This window comes from Neoarius graeffei, chromosome 2, assembly GCF_027579695.1.
Source record: "Neoarius graeffei isolate fNeoGra1 chromosome 2, fNeoGra1.pri, whole genome shotgun sequence".
NCBI lineage: Eukaryota > Metazoa > Chordata > Actinopteri > Siluriformes > Ariidae > Neoarius > Neoarius graeffei.
This window is the reverse complement of record NC_083570.1, coordinates 80,594,642-80,622,532: the sequence shown is the minus strand read 5'-3', so window position 1 is coordinate 80,622,532 and position 27,891 is coordinate 80,594,642. Positions and strand designations below refer to the sequence as shown.

Here is a 27,891-nt window from a genome sequence, read left to right as displayed (position 1 = left end):
TCACAGTAGGTATGGTGTTCTTTGGATGCAACTCAGCATTCTTTCTCCTCCAAACATGACAAGTTGAGTTTTTACCAAAAAGTTCTATTTTGGTTTCATCTGACCATATGACATTCTCCCAATCCTCTTCTGGATCATCCAAATGGTCTCTAGCAAACTTCAGACGGGCCTGGACATGTACTGGCTTAAGCAGGGGGACACGTCTGGCACTGCAGGATTTGAGTCCCTGGCAGCGTAGTGTGTTACTGATGGTAGCCTTTGTTACTTTGGTCCCAGCTCTCTGCAGGTCATTCACTAGGTCCCCCCGTGTGGTTCTGGGATTTTTGCTCACCGTTCTTGTGATCATTTTGACCCCACGGGGTGAGATCTTGCGTGGAGCCCCAGATCGAGGGAGATTATCAGTGGTCTTGTATGTCTTCCATTTTCTAATAATTGCTCCCACAGTTGATTTCTTCACACCAAGCTGCTTACCTATTGCAGATTCAGTCTTCCCAGCCTGGTGCAGGTCTACAATTTTGTTTCTGGTGTCCTTCGACAGCTCTTTGGTCTTGGCCATAGTGGAGTTTGGAGTGTGACTGTTTGAGGTTGTGGACAGGTGTCTTTTATACTGATAACGAGTTCAAACAGGTGCCATTAATACAGGTAACGAGTGGAGGACAGAGGAGCCTCTTAAAGAAGAAGTTACAGGTCTGTAAGAGCCAGAAATCTTGCTTGTTTGTAGGTGACCAAATACTTATTTTACCGAGGAATTTACCAATTAATTCATTAAAAATCCTACAATGTGATTTCCTGGATTCTTTCCCCCCATTCTGTCTCTCATAGTTGAAGTGTACCTATGATGAAAATTACAGGCCTCTCTCATCTTTTTAAGTGGGAGAACTTGCACAATTGGTGACTGACTAAATACTTTCTTGCCTAACTGTACATAATAGTTGACATGTCTGATAGTAATTTAAATATTCTTTTTGTTTGTTTGTTTTAAATTTCCATCTCACCTTACAATTTGAATAGCCCTTATACAGGAGGAGAATAATGACTAATTTGTCTTTATAATGCTGTGAATGATTGAACACCGCTGAACTTGTTTTCTGTAGGTAGTATGGGCAGGTAGAAGAGATGTAAAAGTCAGACTGAGTGTGAGAAAGAAATAGAATGAGCAGTGAGGACTCACGCTGCTTAGTGGGAGCAGCTGAGGCTGAAGTTTACAAGTGCAGTTAATGCACTAGCGCTGTAGTTACTGCACTGTAAATGAGAGAGATTTTCGAGAACACCTCACCCAACGCATGCAAATGTAAACCTGAATGCTGTTAATGCAAAGTGAATGTGGATATATCTAATCAAACCGTGAGAGTGTGTGTGTGGGGGGAATCTATATAGGTTTCTTTCAGTTCACTCAGGGAACGCCAGAAAAATATTTTCTCCTCTTTTAACTTTTGTGATCTTGTTTGCTGTTGGAGTTCAAAGCTGGGCCTGCCTCATCAAAGCCATTTGTTTAAAAGATTGCAAAGGAAATGAGCTCTTATTCCCCACTGCTCACATCTCCAGTGTGCTAGAGAGAGGAAGCGTGCGTGTGTGTGTTGTGCATGCGTGTGTGTCTGTGCTCTCTTCCTGTCAGTATTTCGATGAGAAAATAACAGGAGATCCTATACAGAAAAGATGAATAGTTTGCTCTCTTTTTCTTCCACAACATTGTGTGTGTGTGTGTGTGTGTGTGTGTGTGTGTGTGTGTGTGTGTGTGTGTGTGTGTGTGTGGTGTTTGTGCTTTCTCCGCTGCCACCTTGTGCTCATTTGTGCTTATTGGAGTGACTCTTGTTTTTCTCTTGTGCGTGTATTATAGCCATAAAATACCAAAAAAAAAAAAAAAATCCCAAACCAAAAACCATGAAAGTACAAAAAGATGAATGTGCTGACAGCTGGAGGTCTGATCACACACAGCTGATGACCAAATCGCCTGAGTCATTGAAATAAAAGCCTGAGTCATGAAAATACAAGACTGATTCACTGAAATAAAAGATGGATTAGTTGAAATAAGAGCTCACATGAGTGTTGTATTCTGTTTATTCGTCTATTCCATGTGGGGTTTAAAGGGAGGAACCTGGTAAAATACCTGTACAGTGTGTGTGTGTGTGTGTGTGTGTGTGTGTGTGTGTGTGTAAAACGTTAGCTCATGCTTCAGCTGTAATAGTGCTTGTGTCTTTTTTCAGGGTAACCTTCAGATCCACCAGGTGCATGTTGGGCAGGATGGACAGGTAATACCCTTCTCTCTTCCACACGCATCTCTCTGTCCGTCTGTGTCTGTTCTCTTACTCTCTCTCGTTCACGTTCTCCTTCTCCTTTCTCTCACTCCCTCTGGCGCTCTCTCTCTCTCTCTCTCCCCGTCTTTCTGTCTGTCTGTTTCACTCTCTTTGTTTCTGTCTGTCTCTCTGTCTGTTTCTCATTCATCATCTCTCTTGCTCTCACTCTGTCTCTATGACTCTTTGTCTGTCTGTCTGTCTGTCTCTATCCTTCTATCTGTCTGTCTGTTTCTCTCTTTCTCTGTTTCTGTCTGTCTGCCTGTTTCTCTCTCTCTGTCTCTCTCTCTCAATTCAGCTTAGTTCCATTCAACAAGCTTTACTGGCATACCCATATATGTACAGTATTGCCAAAGCATTACAAGAAAGAGAAGAACAAACATATCAGATCTAACACCGAGTGTCTGTATAGAGACATGGAGAAGAGAGAATAGAAATTAAGCATTAATAAATCTTAAAGAAGTAAAATAAAAACCAAACGGAAGACAAACAGGGCTGTGTGTGTGTGTGTGTGTGTGTGTTACTCACTGTCCCTCAGATTGTGGCAGGCAGATAGCTACTGTACTGCTAAAACACAGCTCTCCTTCATTTCTCCTAACAGAATGGGCAGTTTGTCGGTACGGGGCAGAAGGGAGATTTGTAGTGTGTGATTTGAAATGTTTGGAAATATATTTCATGAAAGTGTTTGAATTTGTTACACTGTCTCCACTGTATGGCTGTTGCACTGTGTACACAGTCTGCTCTGTAGGGAACCATGATTTCTTATAGCAGTCTGTTTCGATGCTCGGTATGTGCACGGAGTCTATACTTTATCAGCGTGGTCCTGCGTTGGTGCTCAGTCACTGTGCTCAGGTAGGGCAGGCAGTACTACAGTGTACTGCTGATTTGTGTTCCAGTGGGTGATGTCTGATGAGGTCTGTCTCACTCTTTTTGTTTCTGTCTGTCCCTCTCTCTCTCTCTCTCTCTGTGTGTGTGAAACACTGCTCTTCCTTTATAGAAGAAAAGAAGAAGAAACCTTTATTTGTCACATGCACACTTCAAGCACAGTGAAATTCATCCTCTGCATTTAACCCATCTGAAGCAGTGAACACATGCGCACACACACCCCCAGAGCAGTGGGCAGCCACACCAGAGCGCCCGGGGAGCAGTCAGGGGTTAGGTACCTTGCTCAAGGGCACTTCAGCCCAAGGCCGCCCCACGTTAACCTAACTGCATGTCTTTGGACTGTGGGGGAAACCGGAGCACCCGGAGGAAACCCACGCAGACACGGGGAGAACATGCAAACTCCACACAGAAAGGCCCTCACCGGCCACGGGGCTCGAACCCGGAACCTTCTTGCTGTGAGGCAACAGCGCTAACCACTACACCACCGTGCCGCCCTTACCTTGGCGGTCTTTGCTCTTTGTCTGCTCAAATCAAAGGAGGCCAGTGCAAAAGTCACACACACACACACGTACACCATTTACGTCACATGTTGTGTATGCATGACGGCAGTTATAAAAGTGTGTTTAGCAGGAAGATTATACATTTGACAGCAGAAGTTTGCATGCACTCATCATGGACATGTATGTCATGGCAGTATTGGGCTTTCAGTGATTTTCTTTCAACTCTTCTTTTTCTGTGGCAGAATGACTGACTGTAAAACATACGTCTTTAATAGAAAAGCAAGAATTTGGTGCACAAGTATTCATTTATATTGGGTTTTCTGAAATCAACACAGGGTCAGAATTATACATGCAGGTTCAAAAATTTACATATGCCCAATTTACTGTATATTAATTCACTGGTGCTGAAAGTTCCAACAAGTCTCTTAATTTCCTGTTGGTGATCATGATTGACTACAGCTGGGAGCTTCTCTACGCCAGTATAAAAAGGGTTTGTTTGTTTATTTGTTTGTTTGTTTGTTTGTTTGTTTTTATTTGTTTGTTTTGAGAGCGCTCATTGAATTGACCAATACACAGTACAGTGGGAAAAGTGCAAGGAGCTCGGTGCAGCGCTCAGAAAAAGTTGCATAGGTTTACACAAGTCAGGAATGTCTCTTGGAGTCATTTCTAAACAACTGCAAATTCCAAGATTATTAGTTCAAACAATTCATGAGTTTCAATGTTCAAACAAAACTTGTACTTGCTTGAACTAATGTTACCAAGAGGTACAGCCACTTTGCCAAGGTCTGGAAGTAAACCCAAACTGTCACTCTCAGCCAGAGGTGGACAAAGTACCCAACTTCATTACTTAAGTCAAAGTACAGATCCCGCTGGTCAAATGTTACTCCGATACGAGTGAAAGTTGTACAGTCAAATTTTTACTTAAGTTAAAGTACTGAAGTACCTGGTTTTAAAAATACTTAAGTATTAAAAATACATTTTCTGTCAACACATGGTTGTATTATTGCCACAACGCTTGCAAAATCTAATGCCGTTACCAAAGACAGAAATGTGAATTCACAAAATAAACGCATGCTGTGCATCATGGTGGTTTAACATTAAATTAGCTAGTCAGTGAAGCTCCACCTGACATGCTAGCAAACTCTTTTCAAACTCGAAATCATATCGGATAGCTAACGCTACGAGAAAAGAAAGATTTCTACATTCTGTTTATTTGGCAAGAATATGCTAAACCATATTTCTGAAAGGACTTCAGATAAGTTAACGTTATTCATGTTAGCATAACTCCGTTTTTACATGCTAACTAACAGTGTCCGAGTTAACTAGCTATGTGTTAACGTTAGCCGTGGACAAGGCTACGGCAACTTGGCGGGCAAATCCATAGAAAGTCATTTGACTAACCAGACTGCATAGCTACGTTTGCAACATTATCGCTAGCTCTAAAAGCACAGACAACCTCATTGCAAGCTTTCTCTTGGAATAAAACATTTATATACCTCAATATGCTTCCGCAGGTCAGACGGCGAGTTTTTGTAGGCCGTGATGTGGTTCGTTTTCGGCAAACAAAGCAAGCATTTAAAATGAAACAAAGCTTTAATCCTTTCATAAAACTGAAACATGGGTTCTAGGTATAGCCATGAGTGTGTGCATTCCCCAGAAGAACTGCCTCCTTCCATTCTGCCATCAACTGATTGAAGAAAGAAATCACAACTTTATTCATCACACACTTGTGAAATTTCCTCTCTGCATTTAACCCATCCGAAGCAGTGAACACACACATGCACACACGTGTGAGCAGTGAGCACGCACACATACCCAGAGCAGTGGGCAGCCATACTAACAGCGCCCGGAGAGCAGTTGGGAGTTAGGTGCCTCGCTCAAGGGCACCTCAGCCCAAGGCCGTCCCATATTAACCTATCCTGCATGTCTTTGGACTGTGGGGGAAACCGGAGCACCCGGAGGAAACCCACGCGGACACGGGGAGAACATGCAAACTCCACACAGAAAGGCCCTCGCCGGCTGCTGGGTTCGAACCCAGAACCTTCTTGCTGTGAGGCGACCATGCTAACCACTTACACCACCGTGCTGCCCTTGTGTTCAAATAATGCTGTTAAGAAATAATTGAACTTGATTTTATACAGTCTATAGATGTGACGTGACCTTAGTGATTACTGATAGGCTGTCTCAGTGCCACCTGGGAAAAACCAATCACGTTTTAGAAAAGAAAAAGACATCCACTTTCAAAGCTGCTTCATAGTAATGAGTAACGAGGACCTTGATCGAAATGTAGTGGAGTAAAAAGTACGATATTTGCCTTTCAAATGTAGTGAAGTTAAAGTCATAAGTTTCCAAAAAAAAAAATACTCAAGTAAAGTACAGATACTCAAAACATGTACTTAAGTACAGTACTCAAGTAAATGTACTTCATTACTGTCCACCTCTGCTCTCAGCTGAGAGGAAATTGGTTTGGATGATCAGCAACAACCCAGTAACCACCAAGGCACGAGCCTGCCATGGACTGGAAGCTGCTGGAACACCAGTGTCACTGTCTACAGTCAAGCAAGTTTTACATAATCATGGACCTGTGAGGCTGCCATTCAAGAAAGAAGCCCCTGTTTTAAAATTGATGCCTTGAAGCTCAACTACAGTTTGCAGCTGACAACATGGGCAAAGAAAAAGCCTTCTGGAGGAAATTTTTATGATCTGATGAAAGAAAGATTGAGTTGTTTGGCCACAATCACCAGAGGTACAGAGTAACACTTTACCAACTGTTAAGCATGGTGGTGGTAGCATCATACAGTGGGGCTGTTTTGCTGCCAGTGGAACTGGTGCATTGTGCAAAGTGGATGGAATAATGAAGGAGGACTAGCTCAGAATTCTTCAGTATAACCTCAAAACATCAGAAACTTGGACACAGTTGGATGTTCCAACAGTAAACTGACCCCAAACACACATCAGCGCTGGTTGTGGAATGGATAAAGAAGGTTAACATTCAGATTTTGGAATGGCCTTTCTGGAAATATGTGGTGTGCGCTTAAAAGTCAGGTCTGTGCCAGGAAACAAACAAATTTATTTGAATTCTGCCAACAAGATTGGTCAAATAGCCAACCAGAATTCTGCCAGAAGCTTGTTGGTGGCTACCAAAGGTGTCTGGTCAAGGTGAAACTTGCTTAGGGACAGATAACCAAATATTAGATGTGCTGTATGTATATTTTTGACCCTTTTTGATTTCAGGAAACCAAATATAAATTAGAACTTGTACACCAAATTGTTTTTCTCTCTTAAAGATGGATGTGATATGTAGCGGTTCGTGTGGAAGGGTGGAGCACAGAAGACGGCAGGACAGAGATCAGGTTCGGAACTAGGGATTTTATTGCCACACTTTTCAGTCTAACAATCCTTAAACCAAACAGAAACACACACACGACCGGCATCTGGTTCGGGGAAAAGACCCTCTGCTCTCGCTCTCCCTCCTTAAGTAGGGTGCGGTCACTGGGAAGACACACAAACACAGGTTAATTGCTCTCAGGTGTAGTGATTCTGCCACTTACCTTCCCTGACTCCGCCCTCCTGTCACAGACCGGCACTTGACCACGCCCCCGCTGCCACATACCCCCACCGCCCGACTCAGGCCTGCAGCCGACTCCCCCCCCCCTTGTCGGGAGAGGAAGTCCGCCACGACCATCTGCGCCCCCGGCCTGTGGACCACCTTGAAATTAAAGGGTTGGAGTGCCAGATACCAGCGGGTGATCCGCGCGTTGGCATCCTTCATGCGGTGGAGCCACTGGAGGGGCACGTGGTCCGAACAGAGGGTGAAAGGGCGCCCCAGCAGGTAGTAACGGAGGGCGAGGACCGCCCACTTGATCGCCAAACACTCTTTCTCTATGGTGCTGTAGCGCCCCTCATGCACCGACAGCTTCCTGCTGATGTATAAGACTGGGCGGTCACTGGGAAGACACACAAACACAGGTTAATTGCTCTCAGGTGTAGTGATTCTGCCACTTACGTTCCCTGACTCCGCCCTCCTGTCACAGACCGGCACTTGACCACGCCCCCACTGCCACATGATGTAATCATCCTGCCATAGAAAAAGAACAGTTCAAAGAAATAATTGAAAGCCCAATATTGCCATGATATTCATGTCCATGATGAGCGTATGTGAACTTCTGACCTCACCTGTACATCACATGATTACCACATAGCAGAGATGGGACCAAGTCACACATGTGCAAGTCTCAAGTAAGTCTCAAGTATTAACCTTCAAGTCCCAAGTAAGTCCCAAGTCTTTTTTGTCTTGGGCAAGTCAAGTCAAGTCACAGGCTATGTCAAGTCAAGTCCAAGTCAAGTCACCTTAGGCGTATTGGCGTAATTTTAGTAGCAGAATATGAATTTAATACATTGAAAAGGCAATACATAAGTAAATGTCAGTAAACATCCCTGGCACATGTGCCCAACCTGTTAAATATTTGCATTTTAAATACTCATGTTCTGTAAAATACATCATGGAATAAAACAAAACAGTAATAATGTCACATAGTTATTTATTGATGGCAAAATTGATTGCAAGATTGAAAGCCAACTAAGTTTCTCACATTGTCATCAGCCAACAAGAAAAATAAACAGAGAATTGGCATTCTGTTATGTGCGTAGTTAAAAGAGGGTAGGACGACACCTTGGGTTAACAGGGGCATGAGCTCCTCCAATCTCTAATCACGTCAGATGAGATGATTATTATTAATAAGATACACGTGGAGAAACCTGAAGTGACTTCGATGTATGTTTGCGCCAGTAAAAAAAAAAACCCAAAGGATAGAGAAATGTGTCAGACATAATTTAGGTCTCAAAAAGAAGACCTGTTTGCCCGTGCAAAAGTGACATCATCTTACCCCATATGACAAGCTACAGAGGTGTGTGCAAAAGCGCTCTCTCGCTCTCTCCCTCTCCGAGGCTGCCTCAGCCTGTGCGGAGCGGGGACATATAGAACGACTTTGGCGCGGGAGTCTTGGTTCCCGCTATAATAGATTGTTACGAAAATAAATGTTAAATGAAATATGCATCCCGCGCATTCCTTTCCACAGGAACTTTGCTCACAACGTTTCGGTCGTGGCTAACGCACTGTCCTCCTTACCACAAGTGCAACGTTTCGGGAACAATATGGAAAGGACAGCGCGCAGGATTCATCTTTCCTTGAACAATTACCCAGAGACTTTTTAAATTACCTCACTGGGAAATATCCAATGCACCTCTTCAGTTACAGAGCTGTGCTCTCTAAATTGTAGTCATTCAAACCATTGTTTTGGCAGCCTGGTAGCCTGATATACTAAATGTAAATTCATGGTTTGGATGACTGCATAATTTATTTTCGTAACACTGTGTTACAGCGGGAACCGAGACTCCCGCGCACAGTCAGCCTATTTTGCAGAGTTTAGTATCGCTGCTAGCCTGTATTCAAACAGCGAGTGGCATGCCGGGGAATCCAAATCGTGGCGCTTTTTTCAATAGTGCATGATAGGCAGTGGGACGGAGTTTTCTTTTCTTTTTTGATTGGGTAGTGTGACGAAAAAAATGTGCAGGTTGCTGCACTGCTATTTCAAACGGCTATGATAACTCCCCTGCCTCTATGCCCTATGGACAGTCTGGCTAATGTACACGAACACACTTACACGAATTTGTACTGCTCATGAGCGTGTACATGTTCACAAGCTGACCATTAGCTTAACCCTGAAACAGAACAACAGGGTAGGAAGCTGCTTATGTTATTCAGCATCACGACTGCAAAGTGCACAATCAACTTACTACTACTGATATACAATATCATTAAACTTGACGTAACTACATTGCTTACCAGCATTCACATAAGAATTTCACAATAATAAACTGAATCCCTAGCTACATCTGCAACGGCTAAAATCCTCCTACTGCTCACGCTCGTGGCTAACATTGGCTAACGAGGAGTTTAGCTGCTATCACCAAATAACAACACATTAATAAACTTACTGGGCAGAATGGATCTTCAAATGCCGGACGAAATTGGAGGTCGTGGTCTGGCTGTCAGAAATCGTCACGTTGCAAATCTTGCACTGCGCCGTTCGTCGTTTACCTTCTAGGCAGTAGCCCTTGAAGCCGAAAGTGATGACTCTTGGGATGGCTGACATGATGATATGATGTGAAATCTGTGAACACATCGTGGCATGGGGCGTGCCGGTATATAGCCCACGCAGAGAGCGTGCCTGATGGACAGGGCGGTGACAACGCAACGGCAGTGCAATCAAAATTACTGAAGTATGTGCATATTACATTTTATTTTCACAATAAAAACACGATGGAAATAACACTCAAGTCACTCAAGTCATCGTGTGTCAAGTCAAGTCAAGTCCCGAGTCTTAAACTTCCAAGTCCGAGTCAAGTCTCAAGTATTTTCATGTTTTGTCAAGTCAAGTCACAAGTCATGAAAACAGTGACTCAAGTCGACTCGAGTCCAAGTCCCCAAGTCTCAAGTCCCCACCTCTGCCACATAGTGTCTTCATAGTCTTCTTTCGGCTGTTCCCATTAGGGGTTGCCACAATGGATGATGTCCCTCAGGGTTCGAATTATGAATTCATCTTTGTGGGGGTGTTTATAAAAAAAAAAAGGAACGGTGCATGGATGCGGTGAGGAAATATATAAATAAATAGCCTAACAGGTAAGCTTTCCGTGAGTTAGAGGCTACATGGTTCATTAGGCTATACTTGCATACACACAGAGTAGTCTTTTTTTTTTTTTTTTAACTTATTATTTTTGCTATTGGGCGGCACGGTGGTGTAGTGGTTAGTGCTGTCGCCTCACAGCAAGAAGGTCCGGGTTCGAGCCCCGTGGCCGGCGAGGGCCTTTCTGTGTGGAGTTTGCATGTTCTCCCCGTGTCCGCGTGGGTTTCCTCCGGGTGCTCCGGTTTCCCCCACAGTCCAAAGACATGCAGGTTAGGTTAACTGGTGACTCTAAATTGACCGTAGGTGTGAATGTGAGTGTGAATGGTTATTTGTCTCTATGTGTCAGCCCTGCGATAACCTGGCGGGGTGTACCCCGCCTCTTGCCCATAGTCAGCTGGGATAGGCTCCAGCTTGCCTGCGACCCTGTAGAACAGGATAAAGCGGCTACAGATAATGAGATCAGATGAGATTTTTGCTATTTTCCGATAGCCTACACTTTAAACAGAGGGGGAATGCATTCTATGAGTAGAAAGTAAAAGCTATTCTCTGACCACGCAGACAAAATAGACCAAAGTGGTCTGTTTTCAGCAGGCTGTGGTCGTGATCTTTTTCTTGAAAACTTAACCAACGAATGAAGCCAAGGTTAAGTGGTTCTTCTTCTGAAAGGATTAACGTGTGTTAACATCCGCGAGCTCTCAAAAGGATAGTTTGCATGAACAGTAGTGTGATGGTGCTGCATTCACGAAAGCATGCACCTAGCTGTAACGCGTTCTTTTGGAAAATGTTTATTCTTATTATTGCTGGGTTTCACGTGACGTCACATCCACTTCATTAGTTATTCAGAACTTTAGCTGGTGGTCTACCAAAGCTTAGTTGACAAAGCGTTTGTACGGAGAAGGTGCATTGCTCACATGAAAAATGCCTTACGCTTGCGTTGTTTTAGGTTGTTTGAATCGATCAAACCGTGAAACTGATAAAAGTTTCTTCAGGGTTCCCTGTGAACTAATAAAAAAGGGTGAACGAACACAGGATTTCACAAAAAGACGTCGAGAAAGGTGGCTTTTGAACCTCTCACTGAAATCGAAGGGAGCCGAGTCGAAGCATGCTCGAGTTTGCAGTGATCACTTGGTGAAAGGTTTGTATCTCCCTCTCAGCGATGTCCTTAGTGTTTTCCAAGTACTTTTCTTGCTATGTGTCATTATTTTATGGTACCTTTTTTAGTCGCAAAGCGCTAAAGTCCCCAGCTGTTTCTTTGTTTACTCCTCACAAAGTCCATATGCATGAAGGTCGCGACAAAATTCTTACCCAGCTGTACAGTTACAATGCGCCGTGATCACTTCTCCGTCTTGTTTAACCAAGATCCAGGTCTTTAAAGGGGTTTCTGATGATCTTTGTGAATGATTTACCTGAGAGATAAGAGCAATTCCAGCGTTATGGACGTGACACTTGAACTCAAAATGGCAACAAATGACCCAGTGCATGTTTTATTGTCTCCCAGTATTTAAACAGGTGTTGCATATTTTAAGGCTGTACCATACTGGAGAAGTGATAGAACAAGAACAATTCCCATAGTACATCTAGGGCATGCCAGAAAATGCCAATAAAAGATGCGTTATGGATGTGACAGAAAAAGTATCACTTTTCTTGGGTGACTGTACATTTTTATCAAACTCTGTGAAATTGTAAACCTAATGTCGAAATGGAGATATCCATTTGATAGAGGGGTCCAAGGTGAATATTAAAAAATCTTTGTTTAAAATATTTTGTATTTCATGCAGAGTTTCGGGAGGAAAAGTCAGCGTTATGGATGTGACGAAATTCCGTTATGGATGTGACACGTCTGAAATAGACATGGCATATGTTTAGAAAATCAGCAATTTAACCACCATAACCCTTTAAAAAACTCTCTAAATATCAGCTAAAACTATCAAAGTTCTTAAATAATATTTAGGATGGCTATTGTTTTGCTGTTTTGTGGATTTTAGCATACATTTCTGTGGCTTGTGGCAATAATATAGAATTGTACATGATCAAAGTTGATTTTAGCTTGGGTTTTACATTATAAGAAAGAAAGACTGACAGTGACATATTAGGTTGGTTACAAATTGGTTCAACTTATTCACGTGTAAAATACAGGCCTAGGTGATATCTCTGGGAGTGGTTTTGATGTATTACATGTTGCTTTATTTTTGCATGGTGAGGTTGACATTTACATGGAATTGCCCATAAGAGCCAACACAAGTGAGAATCAAGCCAACTGTTGTTTGTTTACACTTCAACTTGCAGCGCTTCGTTGTAAAGACGCGAACAAAACGCTTAAAGAACCCCATACATACATACACGGGCAAAAACAATACAGGATTCATTTGGCAGCGACTTGATAGCGAGGTCCTTTACCCAGCCACGTACAAAAAAGTTGTAAGCCTCCATACTCTTCCATGCTTTCATCTGTTTTGCGGTGTAGAAGGACGTCTGCAACTCCAGATAGTTCAGGAACTCGACTGAAGGGTAGTTTTCGAGATCGTACGACAAATCCTTCTTTCCCAGACTGTAGGGGTCGATTCCATTGCACATAGCAATCTTCTGAATATATCTAAAGCCAGCAGTGGCTTCTAGATTACGAGCGTATGCTGATAAGTTATCACTAGTTGTTTGCACGACGGCAGCCGTTTAGACCACCAGCTATTTCACTTCCGGTAAAATCACTAAGAAAAGTCACGTGACTGAAACCCAGCAATTATTTAAGGCTATTTGTCTATCATTAATGTAAATATTACTCAGTATATTGAAGGAAAATTAGCTTTATTTGTGATTAAAAATGTAATGATGCTGCATTTTTAGACACCCCCACAGATATACAGTATGATTTTACTGCTCTCATGGGAGCTCGGCTCCTACTGACTCCCATGCAATTTGAACCACGATGTCCCTCCAGCTCCTCCTGTCGTCCGTATCTTTTTCTGTAGCACCAACCATCCTCATGTCCTCCTTTCCCATGTCCATAAATCTCATCTTTGGTCTTCCTCTTTTCCTTCTACCTGGCAACTCCATCTCCAGCGTTCTTTTCTCAGTATGCCCTGGATCTCTCCTCTATACGTGATCAAACCATCTCAACCTCGCCTATTTGTCTCCAAGCCGTCCTACATGTGCTGTCCATCTAATATTCTTATTTCTAAGCCTGTCCAACTTTGTCACTCCCAATGAAAATCTCAGCATCCTCAGCTCTGCTGTCTCCAGTTCGGCTTCCTGCCTACATTATGTACCTCATAGCGTAAGGCCTGCTTTTTCATACTAAATTAGTCCTCTATGAAATATGTCAAACCTGCATATGCTGCAGTTCACTTGTAGTATCTAATTACAGTTGTGGTCAGAAGTTTACATACAGTGACATAAATCTTTGTATTTTTATTTCATTTTATTTTCTCTTTTGTTTTTTTGTGTTTGTGTAGTTTGATTTTTGTTTGAGTGTTTTTGTCCGCCGGTTGTGGTGTAGCTCCAGACCCAGTTTTGGGTGTCAGTTCCCTCCAGGCCTTGGTTCGCTGTGGGTGATGCCTGTGCTCCTAGTTATGGACTGCTGTGAGCTAGTTGCTCATTTTAACATCGTGGTTGTCCAGCACTCTGTGCAGCGGCGCTTTCGTGCTTGGCATGATGTTCCGAGCGATGTTGCTCGGTGGCGTCGCCGCGGCTGTGCGGGTGGTTTGGGACATACCAGCGCTTGGTGTGGCGGTGCGTCTGTACTTGCTTTGTAGATCCATGGCGTGGTGTTCCAGACGGTGTTGCCTGGTGCCGTCGCATCGGCTGTGCTGGTGGTGTGGGACTTGTTTTCGTGCACCTTTTGGCTGCTACACCATTGGAATGACATCCTGACCTTTACATGGTGGCTTTTTTTTCTTTCTCCCCCTATAATTGTCAAGCGACCTTGGGTTTTGAGAAAGGTGCTATATAAATTGAACTTATTATTATTATTATTATTATTATTATTATTATTAATCTCATCTTGGATATGAATGGCAATATTTGGGCTTTCAGTAATTTCTTTGAACTGTTCTTTTTCTGTGGTATAATAAAAAAAAAAACACTCAAATTTGGTGCGCAAGTTTTAAATTTCTTTGGGTTTTCTGAAATCAACACAGGGTCAAAATTATACATACAGGGTCAAAAATGTACATACAGCACACCTAATATTTGGGTAAAATGTCTCTTCACAAGATTCACCTTGACCAAACATTTCTGTTTACCATGAACAAGCTTCTGGCAGAATTCTGGTTGGATATTTCACGACTCTTCATGGTAGAATTGGTAGAGTTCAATTAGATTTGTTCTTTTTTTTTTCCTTGGCATGGACTCAACTTATAAGCACGGTCTATATCTTTTCAATAGGGTTGAAGTCAGGACTTGTTTTAAGCTTAATGTTAGCCTGCTTTATCCTCCACAACCAGCTCTAATGCGTGTTTGGGTTCATTGTCCTGTTGTAACTCCCAAGTCGTGTTCAAGTTTCTGATGGTTTATGCTGAAGAATTCTGAGGTAGTCTTCCTTCATTATTCCATCCACTTTGTGCAATGAACCAGTTCCACTGGCAGCAAAACAGCCCCAGAGCATGATGATCCTACCACCGCCACCAGCTGGTACAGTGTCCCTCTGTACATGGTGGTCATTGTGGCCAAACAGCGCAATCTTTGTCTCATCGGGCCATATAGATACAGTGGTGCCTGAAAGTTTGTGAACCCTTTAGAATTTTCTATATTTCTGCATAAATATGACCTAAAACATCATCAGATTTTCACACAAGTCCTAAAAGTAGATAAAGAGAACCCAGTTAAACAAACGAGACAAAAATATGATACTTGGTCATTTATTTATTGAGGAAAATTATCCAGTATTACAAATTACACCGGCGGCACGGTGGTGGAGTGGTCATCACTGTCGCCTCGCAGCAAGAAGGTTCCGGGTTCGAACCTTGCAGCTAACAGGGGCCTTTCTGTGTGGACTTTGCATGCTCTCCCCGTGTCTGCGTGGGTTTCCTCCGGGTGCTCCGGTTTCCCCCACAGTCCAAAGACATGCAGATTGTACAATGGGGCCACTGTAATTGGCGCAAGCTGTAGTGGTTTCCAAGCCATAATGTATGTACATATATAGATCTTGCTATGGCAAAAAAGCTAATAAATAAATAAATAAAATTATAAAAATCTGTGAGTGGCAAAAGTATGTAAACCTTTGCTTACCATATCCGGTGTGACCCCCTTGTGCAGCAATAACTTCATCTAAATGTTTCCGGTAACTGTTGATCAGTCCTGCACACCGGCTTGGAGGAATTTTAGCCCATTCCTCCGTACAGAACAGCTTCAACTCTGGGATGTTGGTGGGTTTCCTCACATGAACTGCTCGCTTCAGGTCCTTCCACAACATTTCGATTGGATTAAGGTCAGGACTTTGACTTGGCCATTCCAAAACATTAACTTTATTCTTCTTTAACCATTCTTTGGTAGAACAACTTGTGTGCTGAGGGTCGTTGTCTTGCTGCATGACCCACCTTCTCTTGAGATTCAGTTCATGGACAGATGTCTTGACATTTTCCTTTAGAATTTGCTGGTATAATTCAGAATTCATTGTTCCATCAATGATGGCAAGCCGTCCTGGCCCAGATGCAGCAAAACAGGCCCAAACCACCAAACTACCACCACCATGTTTCACAGATGGGGTAAGGTTCTTATGCTGGAATGCAGTGTTTTCCTTTTTCCAAACATAACACTTCTCATTTAAACCAAAAAGTTCTATTTTGGTCTCATCCATCCACAAAACATTTTTCCCATAGCCTTCTGGCTTGTCCACATAATCTTTAGCAAACTGCAGACAAACAGCAATGTTCTTTATGGAGAGCAGTGGCTTTCTCCTTGCAACCCTGCCACGCACACCATTGTTGTTCAGTGTTCTCCTGATGGTGGACTCATGAACATTAACATTAGCCAATGTGAGAGAGGCCTTCAGTTGCTTAGAAGTTACTCTGGGGTCCTTTGTGACCTCGCCGACTATTACACGCCTTGCTTTTGGAGTGATCTTTGTTGGTGGACCACTCCTGGGGAGGGTAACAATGGCCTTGAATTTCCTCCATTTGTACACAATCTGTCTGACTGTGGATTGGTGGAGTCCAAACTCTTTAGAGATGGTTTTGTAACCTTTTCCAGCCTGATGAGAATCAACAACACTTTTTTTCTGAGGTCCTCAGAAATCTCCTTTGTTCGTGCCATGATACACTTCCACAAACATGTGTTGTGAAGATCAGACTTTGATAGATCCCTGTTCTTTAAATAAAACAGGGTGCCTACTCACACCTGATTATCATCCCACTGATTGAGAACACCTGACTCTAATTTCACCTTCAAATTAACTGCTAATCCTAGAGGTTCACATACTTTTGCCACTCACAGATATGTAATATTGGATCATTTTCCTCAATAAATAAATGACCAAGTATAATATTTTTGTCTCATTTGTTTAACTGGGTTCTCTTTATCTACTTTTAGGACTTGTGTGAAAATCTGATGACATTTTAGGTCATATTTATGCAGAAATATAGAACATTCTAAAGGGTTCACAAACTTTCAAGCACCACTGTATCCTCCAGAAAGCTTTTTCTTTGTCCATGTGGTCAGCTTCAAACTTTAGTTAAGCTTGAAGGTGTCAATTTTGGAGCAGGGGGTTATTTCTTGGATAGCAGCTTCTTAGTCCATATTGATCTGAACTGTAGACAGTGATCCATCAGCTTCCAGTTCATGGCAGGGCTGTGCCATGGTGGTTCCTGGGTTGTTCCTGACCATCCAAACTAATTTCCTTTCATCTGAGGGTGACGGTTTGCATTTTCTTGAAGCAAAGTGGCTTGGCAAAGTGACTACACGTCACAATAACTTGGATAGAATTATTTGAACTGATCTTGGAATTTGCAGGTGTTTAGAAACGGCTCCAAGAGACATTCCGGAATTGTGTATATCTGCAATCCTCTTTCTCAGATCTGCACTGAGCTCCTTGGACTTTCCCATTTTACTGTGTGTTGGTCAATCCAATGAGTGCTGTAAACAAACCCTTTTTATGAAGGCACAGAGAAGCTACCAGCTGTAGTCAATCATGATCACTAACAGGAAGTTAAGAGGCCTCGGCCTTGGCAAGATAAGAGACATTTTGGAAGTTTCAGCACCTCTGAATTAATAATCCAAGTGAAGTATATGTAAATTTTTGTCCCTGTATGTATAATTTTGACCCTGTGTTGATTTGAGAAAACCCAAAATAAATTAAAACTTGTCCACCAAGTTCATGGGGTTTTTCTATTAAAGAAATATGTTGTACAACCATTTCACCACAGAAAATGAACAGTTCAGAGAAATCATTGAAAGCCCAATGTTGTCATGACATTCATATTCAAGATGAGATTTATGTCACTGTATGTAAACTTCTGATCACAACTGTAGAGCCAATCTACCTCAGACTATCAGGGCTTAATTAATAGGTTATTAATTTCCAATGAACGTGCTATTAAGGATTTCACTGTATCATGAGTTTTATATTTTCATATACCTAATTCATTTTATTCCTTTAGAAAAGCAATTTAATTTTTAATGTCGTGCAACACAGTGTGTGTGTGTGTGTGCGCGCGTGTGCGCTTCTGTGGATAAGTGATTAAATGTATTACGTCAAGAAAGCACTTTTGGTTAAAGCCTCTATTAGTCCAAAGTCTTATAATACAGTTACGCAGTTTTGCAGAAATGACCTAGCTTTTATTGTTTTGCCTTTGAAATTAAACAGTCACCATGAGGTTAGAATGTAAAATGTCAGCTTTAATTGGATCGTATGAACACTCACAGGAGTTGAACCCTGTAGGAATTACAACACTTTTCATAAGCAATCTTCACATTTCCCTGGATCAAATATTGCAGCATTGTCTGCTGAGTTGTTTTTGGTTGACTGTGTGTTTTATCACTGCTTGATGTACGAGCGTGCCATTGGCATCTTGAGTTTATTACCGTTACACTTCAGCATGAGGATGAATGACGTTTTGATTCTGCTTAAGTAGGTCATCTTGAGGAAGACGAATCCAAACAAATCCATTCGAAACATTGACAGAGGATTAGACATGCCAAAACAAATTGCCGCGACAGTCGCGATTTTTTTTAAAGTGAAAATGTGCTAGTGAGCCGCGGAACAACACAGGAGTGAATGCATCAAAAATACTTTTGATCCTTAAGAAAAAATGTTGAAATATTGAAATAACGTTTTGAGCAGAGAATTGTCAAAAGAGATGTTACAGAAGCATGGTGTCAGAGGATGTATACTCAGAAAATTTCAATCCTTTGGGTTATGTGCTCATCCCTGTTCGGAAACCTAGAACAGTAGGCGCTTTGGGACCAAACAGTTCTAGGGACTTATGAGAGGAACTAAGCACTGGGGCGCTCCCTCAAGAACTCCATATCTTCAAGGGCTTTCTTTCTGTTTGCATTCGCACTGCCAGAAGGAAAGCTGAAGTGATGTAAGCCAGCTTGCTATATTTCCTCCATCGCATATACACTCAATAAAGCCTGGATTTCATTGTCAGTCTATTTGTCTGGCTTTTTTTTTTTAATATTATACCCCCACTCCAAGGGGGGGGGGGGGGGGGGGGGGGTAACCGGTTTACTTCTGTCCACCCATCCATATTTCCGTCTGTCCGAAACACCCTTTTCCTCAGCAACCACAAATAATTGGTACTTGGTACCAAACTTCAGCTTGGGGTTCTATACCGTGTATACCATTTTCAGGTCTGTCGCACATCAACTTCCTGTTTACCGACTTAATGTATTTACGCAACATATAGCGTGGATTTACAACATTTTTGTAACAGTTTTCCTCAGCAACTACATATCACAACTGCTTGATATTTGGTACCAAACTTCAGTTTGGGGTTCTATACCATCTCTACTGTTTTCAGGTCTGTCACACATCAACTTCCTGTTTACCAATTGAATGTATTTACGAGGGGGTGTCATGGCTCAGATGGCTAAGGCACCATGCCATAAATCCGGGGACCCGGGTTCGATTCCGACCCGAGGTCATTTCCCGATCCCTCCCCATCTCTCTCTCCCACTCATTTCCTGTCTCTCTACACTGTCCTATCTAAAAAATAAAAAGTTAAAAAAAAAGAATGTATTTACGAAACATATAGCGTGCATTTACAAAATTTTCATAACATTTTTCTCAGCAACTACAAATCACAACTGCTTGATATTTGGTACTGAGCTTCAGCTTGGGGTTCTATACCGTGTATACCGTTTTCAGGTCTGTCACACATCCACTTCCTGTTTACTGACTTGATGTATTTCCGCAACATGTAGCGTGCATTTACTAAATTTTCGTGACATTTTTCTCAGCAACTACAAATCACAACTGCTTGATATTTGGTAGTGAGCTTCAGCTTGGGGTTCTATACCGTGTATAGAGGATGTGCAGTCACGTGACCCGCACGTGTGTACTCCGCCATATTGGACGGCTTCAGGATTGTTTACCTTGCACGAGCGTAATGGATCCAGGGAGTAATCCCCAAGAAAATTCGGAAAATACCCCATCTACTGGTACATCGCGCGATAACTTGTCTAAGTTTGTTCAGCATCTTGAAGGTGACGTGAGGCAGCATTACGTGGAAAAGTGTTCCAGGTTGGGGATTGCAGATCCGTACAACTTGCTGCAATCCTTGTTCAGGGAAATTCTGAGCTGCGGTGCCGGCGATTTGCCCGATCTGGCCTACCACGACATTTACAATTATCTTGTTAATCGTGAATCGTGTTACACTGGCAAAGCCCTCAAAGCTTACAAGAGCCTGGAAGCTTATAAATATTTTGTTGCGGGATGGGTATCACTATACCTCTGGAAGGTTCCGAAGAAGAATGTCTACTTGATAACCTCACGGGTAAGTGGCGTTAAGACGTTTATCATAAAGAGACTATGCAGGACGTTTTATCGTAAGAATGTTCGAAATCTAAACTCTAAAGTATGAGAAGAGAACAGTAAATCAGAAAGCTGCGCACATTTGCGCAGCTTCCGCGAAAACGTGCACAGCTTTCTGATTTACTGTTTTCTTCTCATACTTCCTATCTTTCATAGACTGTAACATTCATCTCATCTCATTATCTGTAGCTGCTTTATCCTGTTCTACAGGGTCGCAGGCAAGCTGGAGCCTATCCCAGCTGACTACGGGCAAAAGACGGGGTACACCCTGGACAAGTCGCCAGGTGGACTGTAACAGCATTTGCTTATTTAGTAATTTTAATACAGAATTTACTCTGATGAAATTATTCAGACACTCCAACGCCCCCCCCTAAAAAAAAAAAAATCGGATCTGCACGATTCAGCCGTGATAAAGGCGGCATCCACCGTTTGCATCCCTGTTTAAACTCATAGGTTAACCAACTTTAACCGGCTAATGAGGCTCGGTGGTCGGTTAAGATTTTTTTTTAGTTTTCGCCATCCCTACTATGGATTGGCCTTTCAAAGGCATATATGAGCCAAAAAGATAAAACATTGTCATAGACTAGGCCAGGGTAGTAGGGCTAGGCATAGCCATTTTAAACGTTAGAGATCAAGCGGACTGACGGCCACAGACGCTGTACTGTCTAGTTTCTAAGTATGCAGTTATCATTCAATCCGAAAATCAACTTAACAGATGTACTAGGAGTATTGAATTAGTAGATTACACCTACCTGATATGAAGTGTTCACTACAAATTCGGCTGGTAGAACTGGGGTTCCAGTTTTCTCTTCGCACAGCGGACACCCATTTTGCGCGTCTCTCCTCGTCTGCGGGGAATCTATAAAATGACAGGCCCTCCTTTTGGCCCTGTCTATTGGTACAACCAAATGCTGAACAAGATATAACCCTTCTCGAAAGATCTACTCCCACACACTTGATCATTAGAACGGGTTCGTCTAAGTTCTATGCGCGGCCATGCCATCCAACATGGCAGATAAACAAATATCACGTGACCTCATGACGTCACGTGCACGCTCTCTATACCGTTTTCAGGTCTGTCGCACATCGACTTCCTGTTTACCAACTGAACGTATTTATGAAACATATTGGGTGGATTTTTACGCTATTTCAAGAAGCGAAATGCTATTTCAAACTGGCAGTTTACCAGGATGCATTTGAAATCCCTGGGGAGAACACTGCTCTTTACTTACTTGTTTCAGGGTTAATTATTTGTTGAAGTCAACATTCATAATAAGTGTCCTATTCCTTCGATTGCTTGCATTCTGATATAAGCGAGAGCGGGGGGTATACATAAGTGAGCAGTATCTTACAGTTGATCTTGTTTTTCTTCGTTTTTAACACTGATGTTAAAAGCTGTTGTTTACATGGCTAATGTATTGCACAGACTTTTAAAAACGGTGGTTGCCAGTGCTGCATTGGCTCGTGTTCGACCGATCAATGTATACTTACTTCTGGACCAGTCACCTTGCATTTATGTCACTCGTGATTCCTGTTGTGCTGAGAAAGTACCAAGCCCGAAACAGGAACTAAAAAAGTCCCTCAAACTGGTATTCTAATAACTATGATCGTTCTCAGTCCCTGCAGTGCAGACAGTGCAGACAAAAGGGGGAATCTCTCAGTATGACTGTATTACAGACCGAGCAGAGCATCACCAGGGAACATGTCCAGTTTCTGATGATGTCTATTACAGTCATCGGTTGCAAGGGATTTTCAAACAAGTACTATTCATGACAGTTTTATGTAAGATTATGCTACTTTTGGTCTCCTGGAGAAGAATGGATAATGTATAAAAATGACTGCGTTTCCTAAGTAGTTTATTCATGTAAATCTCTTTAATTAGATCTGATGTTCTGCACATTTACCTCATCGTGCTTATTTCATGTCAAATGTGTAGAAGCACAGAGCTAAAACAACAAAAACCATGCCACTACTCAATTACTTACAGACTGCTCTGTTGAATGATGCGATATGATGTTCAGGCCAGTGCAAACACACAGTGACTTATTCCCGTAACCCTGTGTTCCAGATCTGGCTCTTTAGAAACTCAGACACACAAACGGTAGAGCCATTTTTTCCTTTTCTGAGTGTGATTCCCATGGCGCGAAGCAAAAATAGCTGTGAAAAATGTCAGCATTGTTCTGGTGGCAGCATCCTCGCTACCTTATTGATGTTAGAGCTCTAAAGCAGGGCCTGGCAGGAGACAGAAGAGCACAGAGCAGCTTGTGTCTTCTGCCTTCTGTGTGTATATCTTGGAGGGAGAGACAGTTTGGTTATTAGGCCCGAGACCCATTGCGGTTTACTTCTCTGGACCTCTTCCACATCTCTCTCCACATCAGGTCTCTTCGTCCTGTCCAAGGAATTTTCTGTGTCTCTTCTCCATCCTCATCTTTCCTTTTCATCTCTGTGTGCTATAGTTAGATCCTCTCTCTTCTTCTGTCTTGGTCCTGCTCCCAACCACCGGCCTCTGCTCCACTCTCAGCTACGTTCAGCTGCACAGGACCTTGCCTAACAGTGTGAATATTGCATGCACTGATGATATTTCGCTCTCATATGGTTTTCCTAGTGTTTAAAGTTTATGGTGGTCTTGGCAGCTTATTGGTCCGAACTAGTGAAGTGGAAATGTTGGTGATTTTGGTCAGTCTTGCGCAGAGTGTTGATAATGAGCAATTTCTGGAATTATGGTTGAAGTGCAGTTTAGTTCTGAGGTCTGGTCAAGGTCATGGCTTGGCAATGTCTGGGGCAAATTTCGGTTCAGCCAGCAGTAATGTCTAAGTCAAAGGTAGAGTCGAGCTGATAATGGAAAACTTGCAGATTGTATGGCAGAGGGGTTTGGTTATTCATGGAGTATTGGGGAAATGAAACTAATCATTGGAATTAGGCAGGGTTTTTTTTTTTAATTAAGAAAGGTTCCTACAGGTATCTTAAACGAGAACTGAAGTCATTTATAAGCTTGCTTTATTTCTTAATTAAGGTGTTATTCAATTACATTTTCGGTTTTTGTAACCTTATGTCGTGACCCATATTGGCAATTAATTGCAATAAAATATGATACTTATCGGCCTATTCAGTTTTTAGCCATGTTGAATTTAGTTTGTTTGGTCCACGGCAGGCGTCGCTTATCCGCGCAATCTTCACAAGACTTGTGCGAGACTTCAGAACGTGAAGTGTCAGCCAGGTGTCAGTGCCGCCAGTTTGAAAACTGTTTTCCAAATGAAGTATTGCACAAAAAGAGTTTAAGTGATGATTACTGCCTATTTTTTCAAACTTTCCTGATTGCTATCAAAACAAACAAAACTTCGGGCTTGATTACATCAGCATTCGAAAGAGGGCGCGCGTGTCTTTTGTCGACGTTGGCCACTTTGATTTCCACTGTACTTTTTTTTTAAAGATTTTTGGGGGCTTTTTTTCACCTTTTTATTGGATAGGACAGTGTAGAGACAGGAAATGAGCGGGAGAGAGAGACGGGGAGGGATCGGGAAATGACCTGGGGTCGGAATCGAACCCGGGTCCCCGGATTTATGGTATGGCGCCTTAGTCGACTGAGCCACGGCACCCCCTCCGCTGTATGTTTTACTTCCGTCCTATGATGTCTCGCACAGGTCTCAACGAATCTCGTTTACGGCCATTGCTTTGACATATGGACTGATATAGTACATAGTGTATTTCAAACACTCATAACTTGCTATAGCAGTGACAAAATAGCGATCAAAAATGCATTCCTATATTTAATAAAATGAGATAAATAGAATTTTGATAATGAAAAAATTGCCTTCAGTTCTCCTTTAAGACTTCCATCTATTGTCTCTGAATACTATCTGCTGTAGAGTTCAGCACGGTGGTGTAGTGGTTAGCGCTGTCGCCTCACAGCAAGAAGGTCCGAGCCCAGCGGCCAACGAGGGCCTTTCTGTGTGGAGTTTGCATGTTCTCCCCGTGTCCGCGTGGGTTTCCTCCGGGTGCTCCGGTTTCCCCCACAGTCCAAAGACATGCAGGTTAGGTTAACTGGTGACTCTAAATTGACCGTAGGTGTGAATGTGAGTGTGAATGGTTGTCTGTGTGTCAGCCCTGTGATGACCTGGCGACTTGTCCAGGGTGTACCCCGCCTTTCGCCCGTAGTCAGCTGGGATAGGCTCCAGCTTGCCTGCGACCCTGTAGAACAGGATAAAGCAACTAGAGATGATGAGATGAGATGAGATGTTTCCATGGAAAAAGTTTCAGACTTAGTCTCTCAGGTTAGTCTTAGAGGTAGGTTTTGTTTCCGGAGCAGAACTTGAAAACTACGAGTGGTATGGTCTTGAAAGTTGGTATATGTGTTGATTAAGTAATGTATATGTGCCTTTTAATACTAATAAATGTGAGAAATTTTAATTTTTAGCTCACCTGGACCAAAAGTCTGGTGGGTTTATGCCATGGGCTGCTGAGGTCAGTGTAAAGAGGTAGGGTTGGTTTCCTGCAGCATAACTTGAAAAATGTGACAAATAATATCTTGAAACTTGGAATATAGTTGGTATATCAGGCGGGGGGTATAGATGACTCTATCTTCTTGTTTGTATATTCCTTTTCATTCTTCCTTCCTGGCCGCACTTTTAACTATCGCTGAAGAGTTTGACTTGAATGAAGAGATTTACAGTCTGCCAGCAGCGGTGCTGAGCATCACTCGTCTGTCCAACGTCTCAGATCAGAACAAAGCAGCTGCTTTTTCTTAAAATTTTTCGAAGAGAAATAGCGAGGGCTTTTTTTTTTTTTGTCTCTTTTATCTGATAGTTCCAGTCTCTGTCCTTTGATCCTGCCAACGCCAAGCCATAGTCCACAGCCAGATGGAGAGATAAGAGCAAAAGACTGATGATGCGGCAGAGTGGAGAAGGTGGCAAAGGAAAAAACATGTCTCTGGTGTTGCTGAGCTCACAGAAATCCCTTCCCCAACACAGACCTTAAAGATACATCATTAAAGGTTGTGGGTTATCATGCATTTGTACCTTCTGACCTCGATCAGGCAGCAGAATGCTACTGATGCTGAGACTGCGAGAGGACAGAACAAGAGCAGCCAAAAGTGTAGACAGTCTAATTCTCCAAAAGCTTCTCGTACATCTTTCCTCGTCCAAATGTCTCCCAGGAATCACTCTGGGCTCAACACTCCTTCCCCACAAATCACTTCTTTCAGTATATCAGGCCAGATTCCTTCATAGTGAGTGCTTTTGTACAGAAAACTGGAACGTTCAGGTTAAACACAAGTCCGCATTTAGTTGTGCTCCTGCAGGGGTCGCATTCTGAGGAATGTGTCGACGCATATGCCTCTCGTGACAGGAGGTGGTAAAGAAGGAGGACTGGGTGAAAGAACAAGGGAGGAAGAGTTGAGCAACAGCACCTCCCAGACGAGCCAGGTGCACTGTTGGAAAGGTTCACTGTTTTCCCAGGCCAAGAATCCTTTGAGGGTTTGTGCTCCCACACCGGATGCAGGAGACACTGTGTTTAAACCAATGTCTTCAAAAGACCTGTATATCGGGTCTTGGGTGTCGGAAACTGCTGCAAGCTGAATGAATTCGTATAGAGTTTCTACTGACCTGGTTCCAGGGTCCGTGCAGTGTCTCAGAGGGGCTAGATGTGTTTATGATTATGAGCCACAATAGGCTGTGCTTCTCATTCACATGTGTTTCGTTTTGTTTGGGTCTGTTGTGGTGTTTTTTAAATAGTACTTTGATGAGCCAGCATTTAACCCCGATCCATGCTGAATTGGTTATACGGCATCTTAAAAAAGTTGTGTGTATTTATTCAGTCCATGTCCAGGCTCAGTGATGTCACTGCTGTTATTGACTGGTATGAATATATTGTGTGTGTGTGAGCCAGTGATTCAGGTTTCCTCCATGTTAACATTGAAACCAGATGTTCTGCATCTTACCAGGCTAAGTACCTGCCTAAGAACTTAAATTCTCTTGGATTTAACCCGGGATTCAGTTGCTGCCATAGCTGAACCTCTGGAGTGCTACTTTCTAGACCCTCAATTAATTGACCTGTCTTCCCAGTGGTGTCATAAGAGAAAGATGGTGGTGCAAGGCTTTTCTTGACTTCGGAAAAATTAAACTGGCAACAGCGGAGCTCATGTTACGCCGTCAAGTGTGTGTGTGTGTGTGTGTGTGATGAGTTCCTAACGGAGCGGTTCATATTTCAAAGCGGCAGTGGATCAAGGACTGCTGTGGCATTATAAAACCGAGGACGCTGATGGGATCAGAAGGCTTTACCCAGATACACTCAGGAGAACGCATTAATATGATAGGGCTTTAGGGGTAGTGTGCTCTGACTTGTTAAAAAGAGCGATTGAGAATAGCTTGTGTGCATGCATGCATATTGGTTCGTGAACAGTTCTAATTTTGCTCGTTTGAGGATGCAGTCGAGCTTGTGTTTGCTTGGCAGGGTCAGGGAGCTGAAGAAACCTGATTCCCCTGCTGGAGTACAGTGCAGTGCTCTGGGCAGGCGATTGGAGCCTGGCTCCTTAGGCTTATGGGTAAAGGACTCCAGATGTCTCTGGTCGAGTTTCTGTGTGTGCCTGTTCCAGAGAGCGAAGCGGCCAGCTGGCCCCGAAGCTACACACTTATGGGAGCCAAAGAAAGAGACGCAAACACACTCTATCTTTCTCTCACTGCTTCATTAATGACAACACGGTCTGGCTGTCTCTGCCTGTTGACATGAGTCGAGAAAATGATGATGGAGGCAGTGCTTGTCAAGCATTTTTTTTGTTTCCTGTCCAATTTTTAGAAATCGATAAGGCTCGAGGAGTGAAAGGTTGTGAAGTCATCATCAAAAAAAAAAACCCAACCAAGGCACTTGCTATTTACGCTATGTCGCCATGAGTGGTCCTTCATAAGAAACAAGAGAAAAAGGCTGTTATAGTCAAGTCAAATGACTTGAATCTGGTCCTACTTAAAAATACTTCCTCCTGTGCAAAAGTGGATTTGCAGAATTTGTGTCTTAATATAACAAAATATATGAGAATCTTTCCTGCTTGAATGTGCGCATCTAATCCCAGAAGATCATTATAAATACGACCTCTTAAGCAGTCACTATCCAGTGAAAGGTTCAAATGCTGTCATACATTTAACATTGCTGAAGTCAAATGGAAAATAACAGTTTTTTTTTTTTTTTTAAGATTCAAACTCAATTGGACTGTTACGGTACCAAGAACAGACTTGGCTTCATGTCGTAACTTCATGTTGGTAAATTTGTAGTAAATTATCATCATTATTTTTGTCAGCTGGATCACTGCCTGTACGTGATTGCCTGATTTTAAACTGAAGTTAAGTTTATTTGAAAACAGTGCTGGGTGTGTTTGATATCTCAGCCTCGCCTGTATCAGGGTGTTGGATTTCCATCTCGAATGTGTCCTTAAGGACCGTGTGGATAGACTCACAACAGACGTTTATGGGCTGAAAAGATAGAAGCAGTGCCTTTTCAAACAGATTTAAGCTTGAACTTGACTTCTAATTTTTAAGTACATACTTGAATCCTGTCCTATGCCAAAATTATTTCCA

General features: G+C 42.6%; 1 protein-coding gene across 6 annotated transcripts in view; it reads left to right on the top strand.

The window, feature by feature from the left end:
* banp (BTG3 associated nuclear protein) overlaps window positions 1-27,891 on the top strand; it is a 152,375-nt gene that overhangs the window by 62,685 nt on the left and 61,799 nt on the right. For 3 of the 6 annotated variants that reach the window (XM_060915035.1, XM_060915034.1, XM_060915038.1), the window contains exons 11-12: window positions 2,205-2,249; window positions 6,964-7,029. The exons of 1 other annotated variant lie outside the window; for it this stretch is intronic. In XM_060915035.1, coding sequence (XP_060771018.1) covers window positions 2,205-2,249; window positions 6,964-7,029 — 111 coding nt within the window. The remainder of the gene's footprint in view (window positions 1-2,204; window positions 2,250-6,963; window positions 7,030-27,891) is intronic. 2 more of the 6 variants (XM_060915037.1, XM_060915036.1) reach the window with 1 other exon arrangement.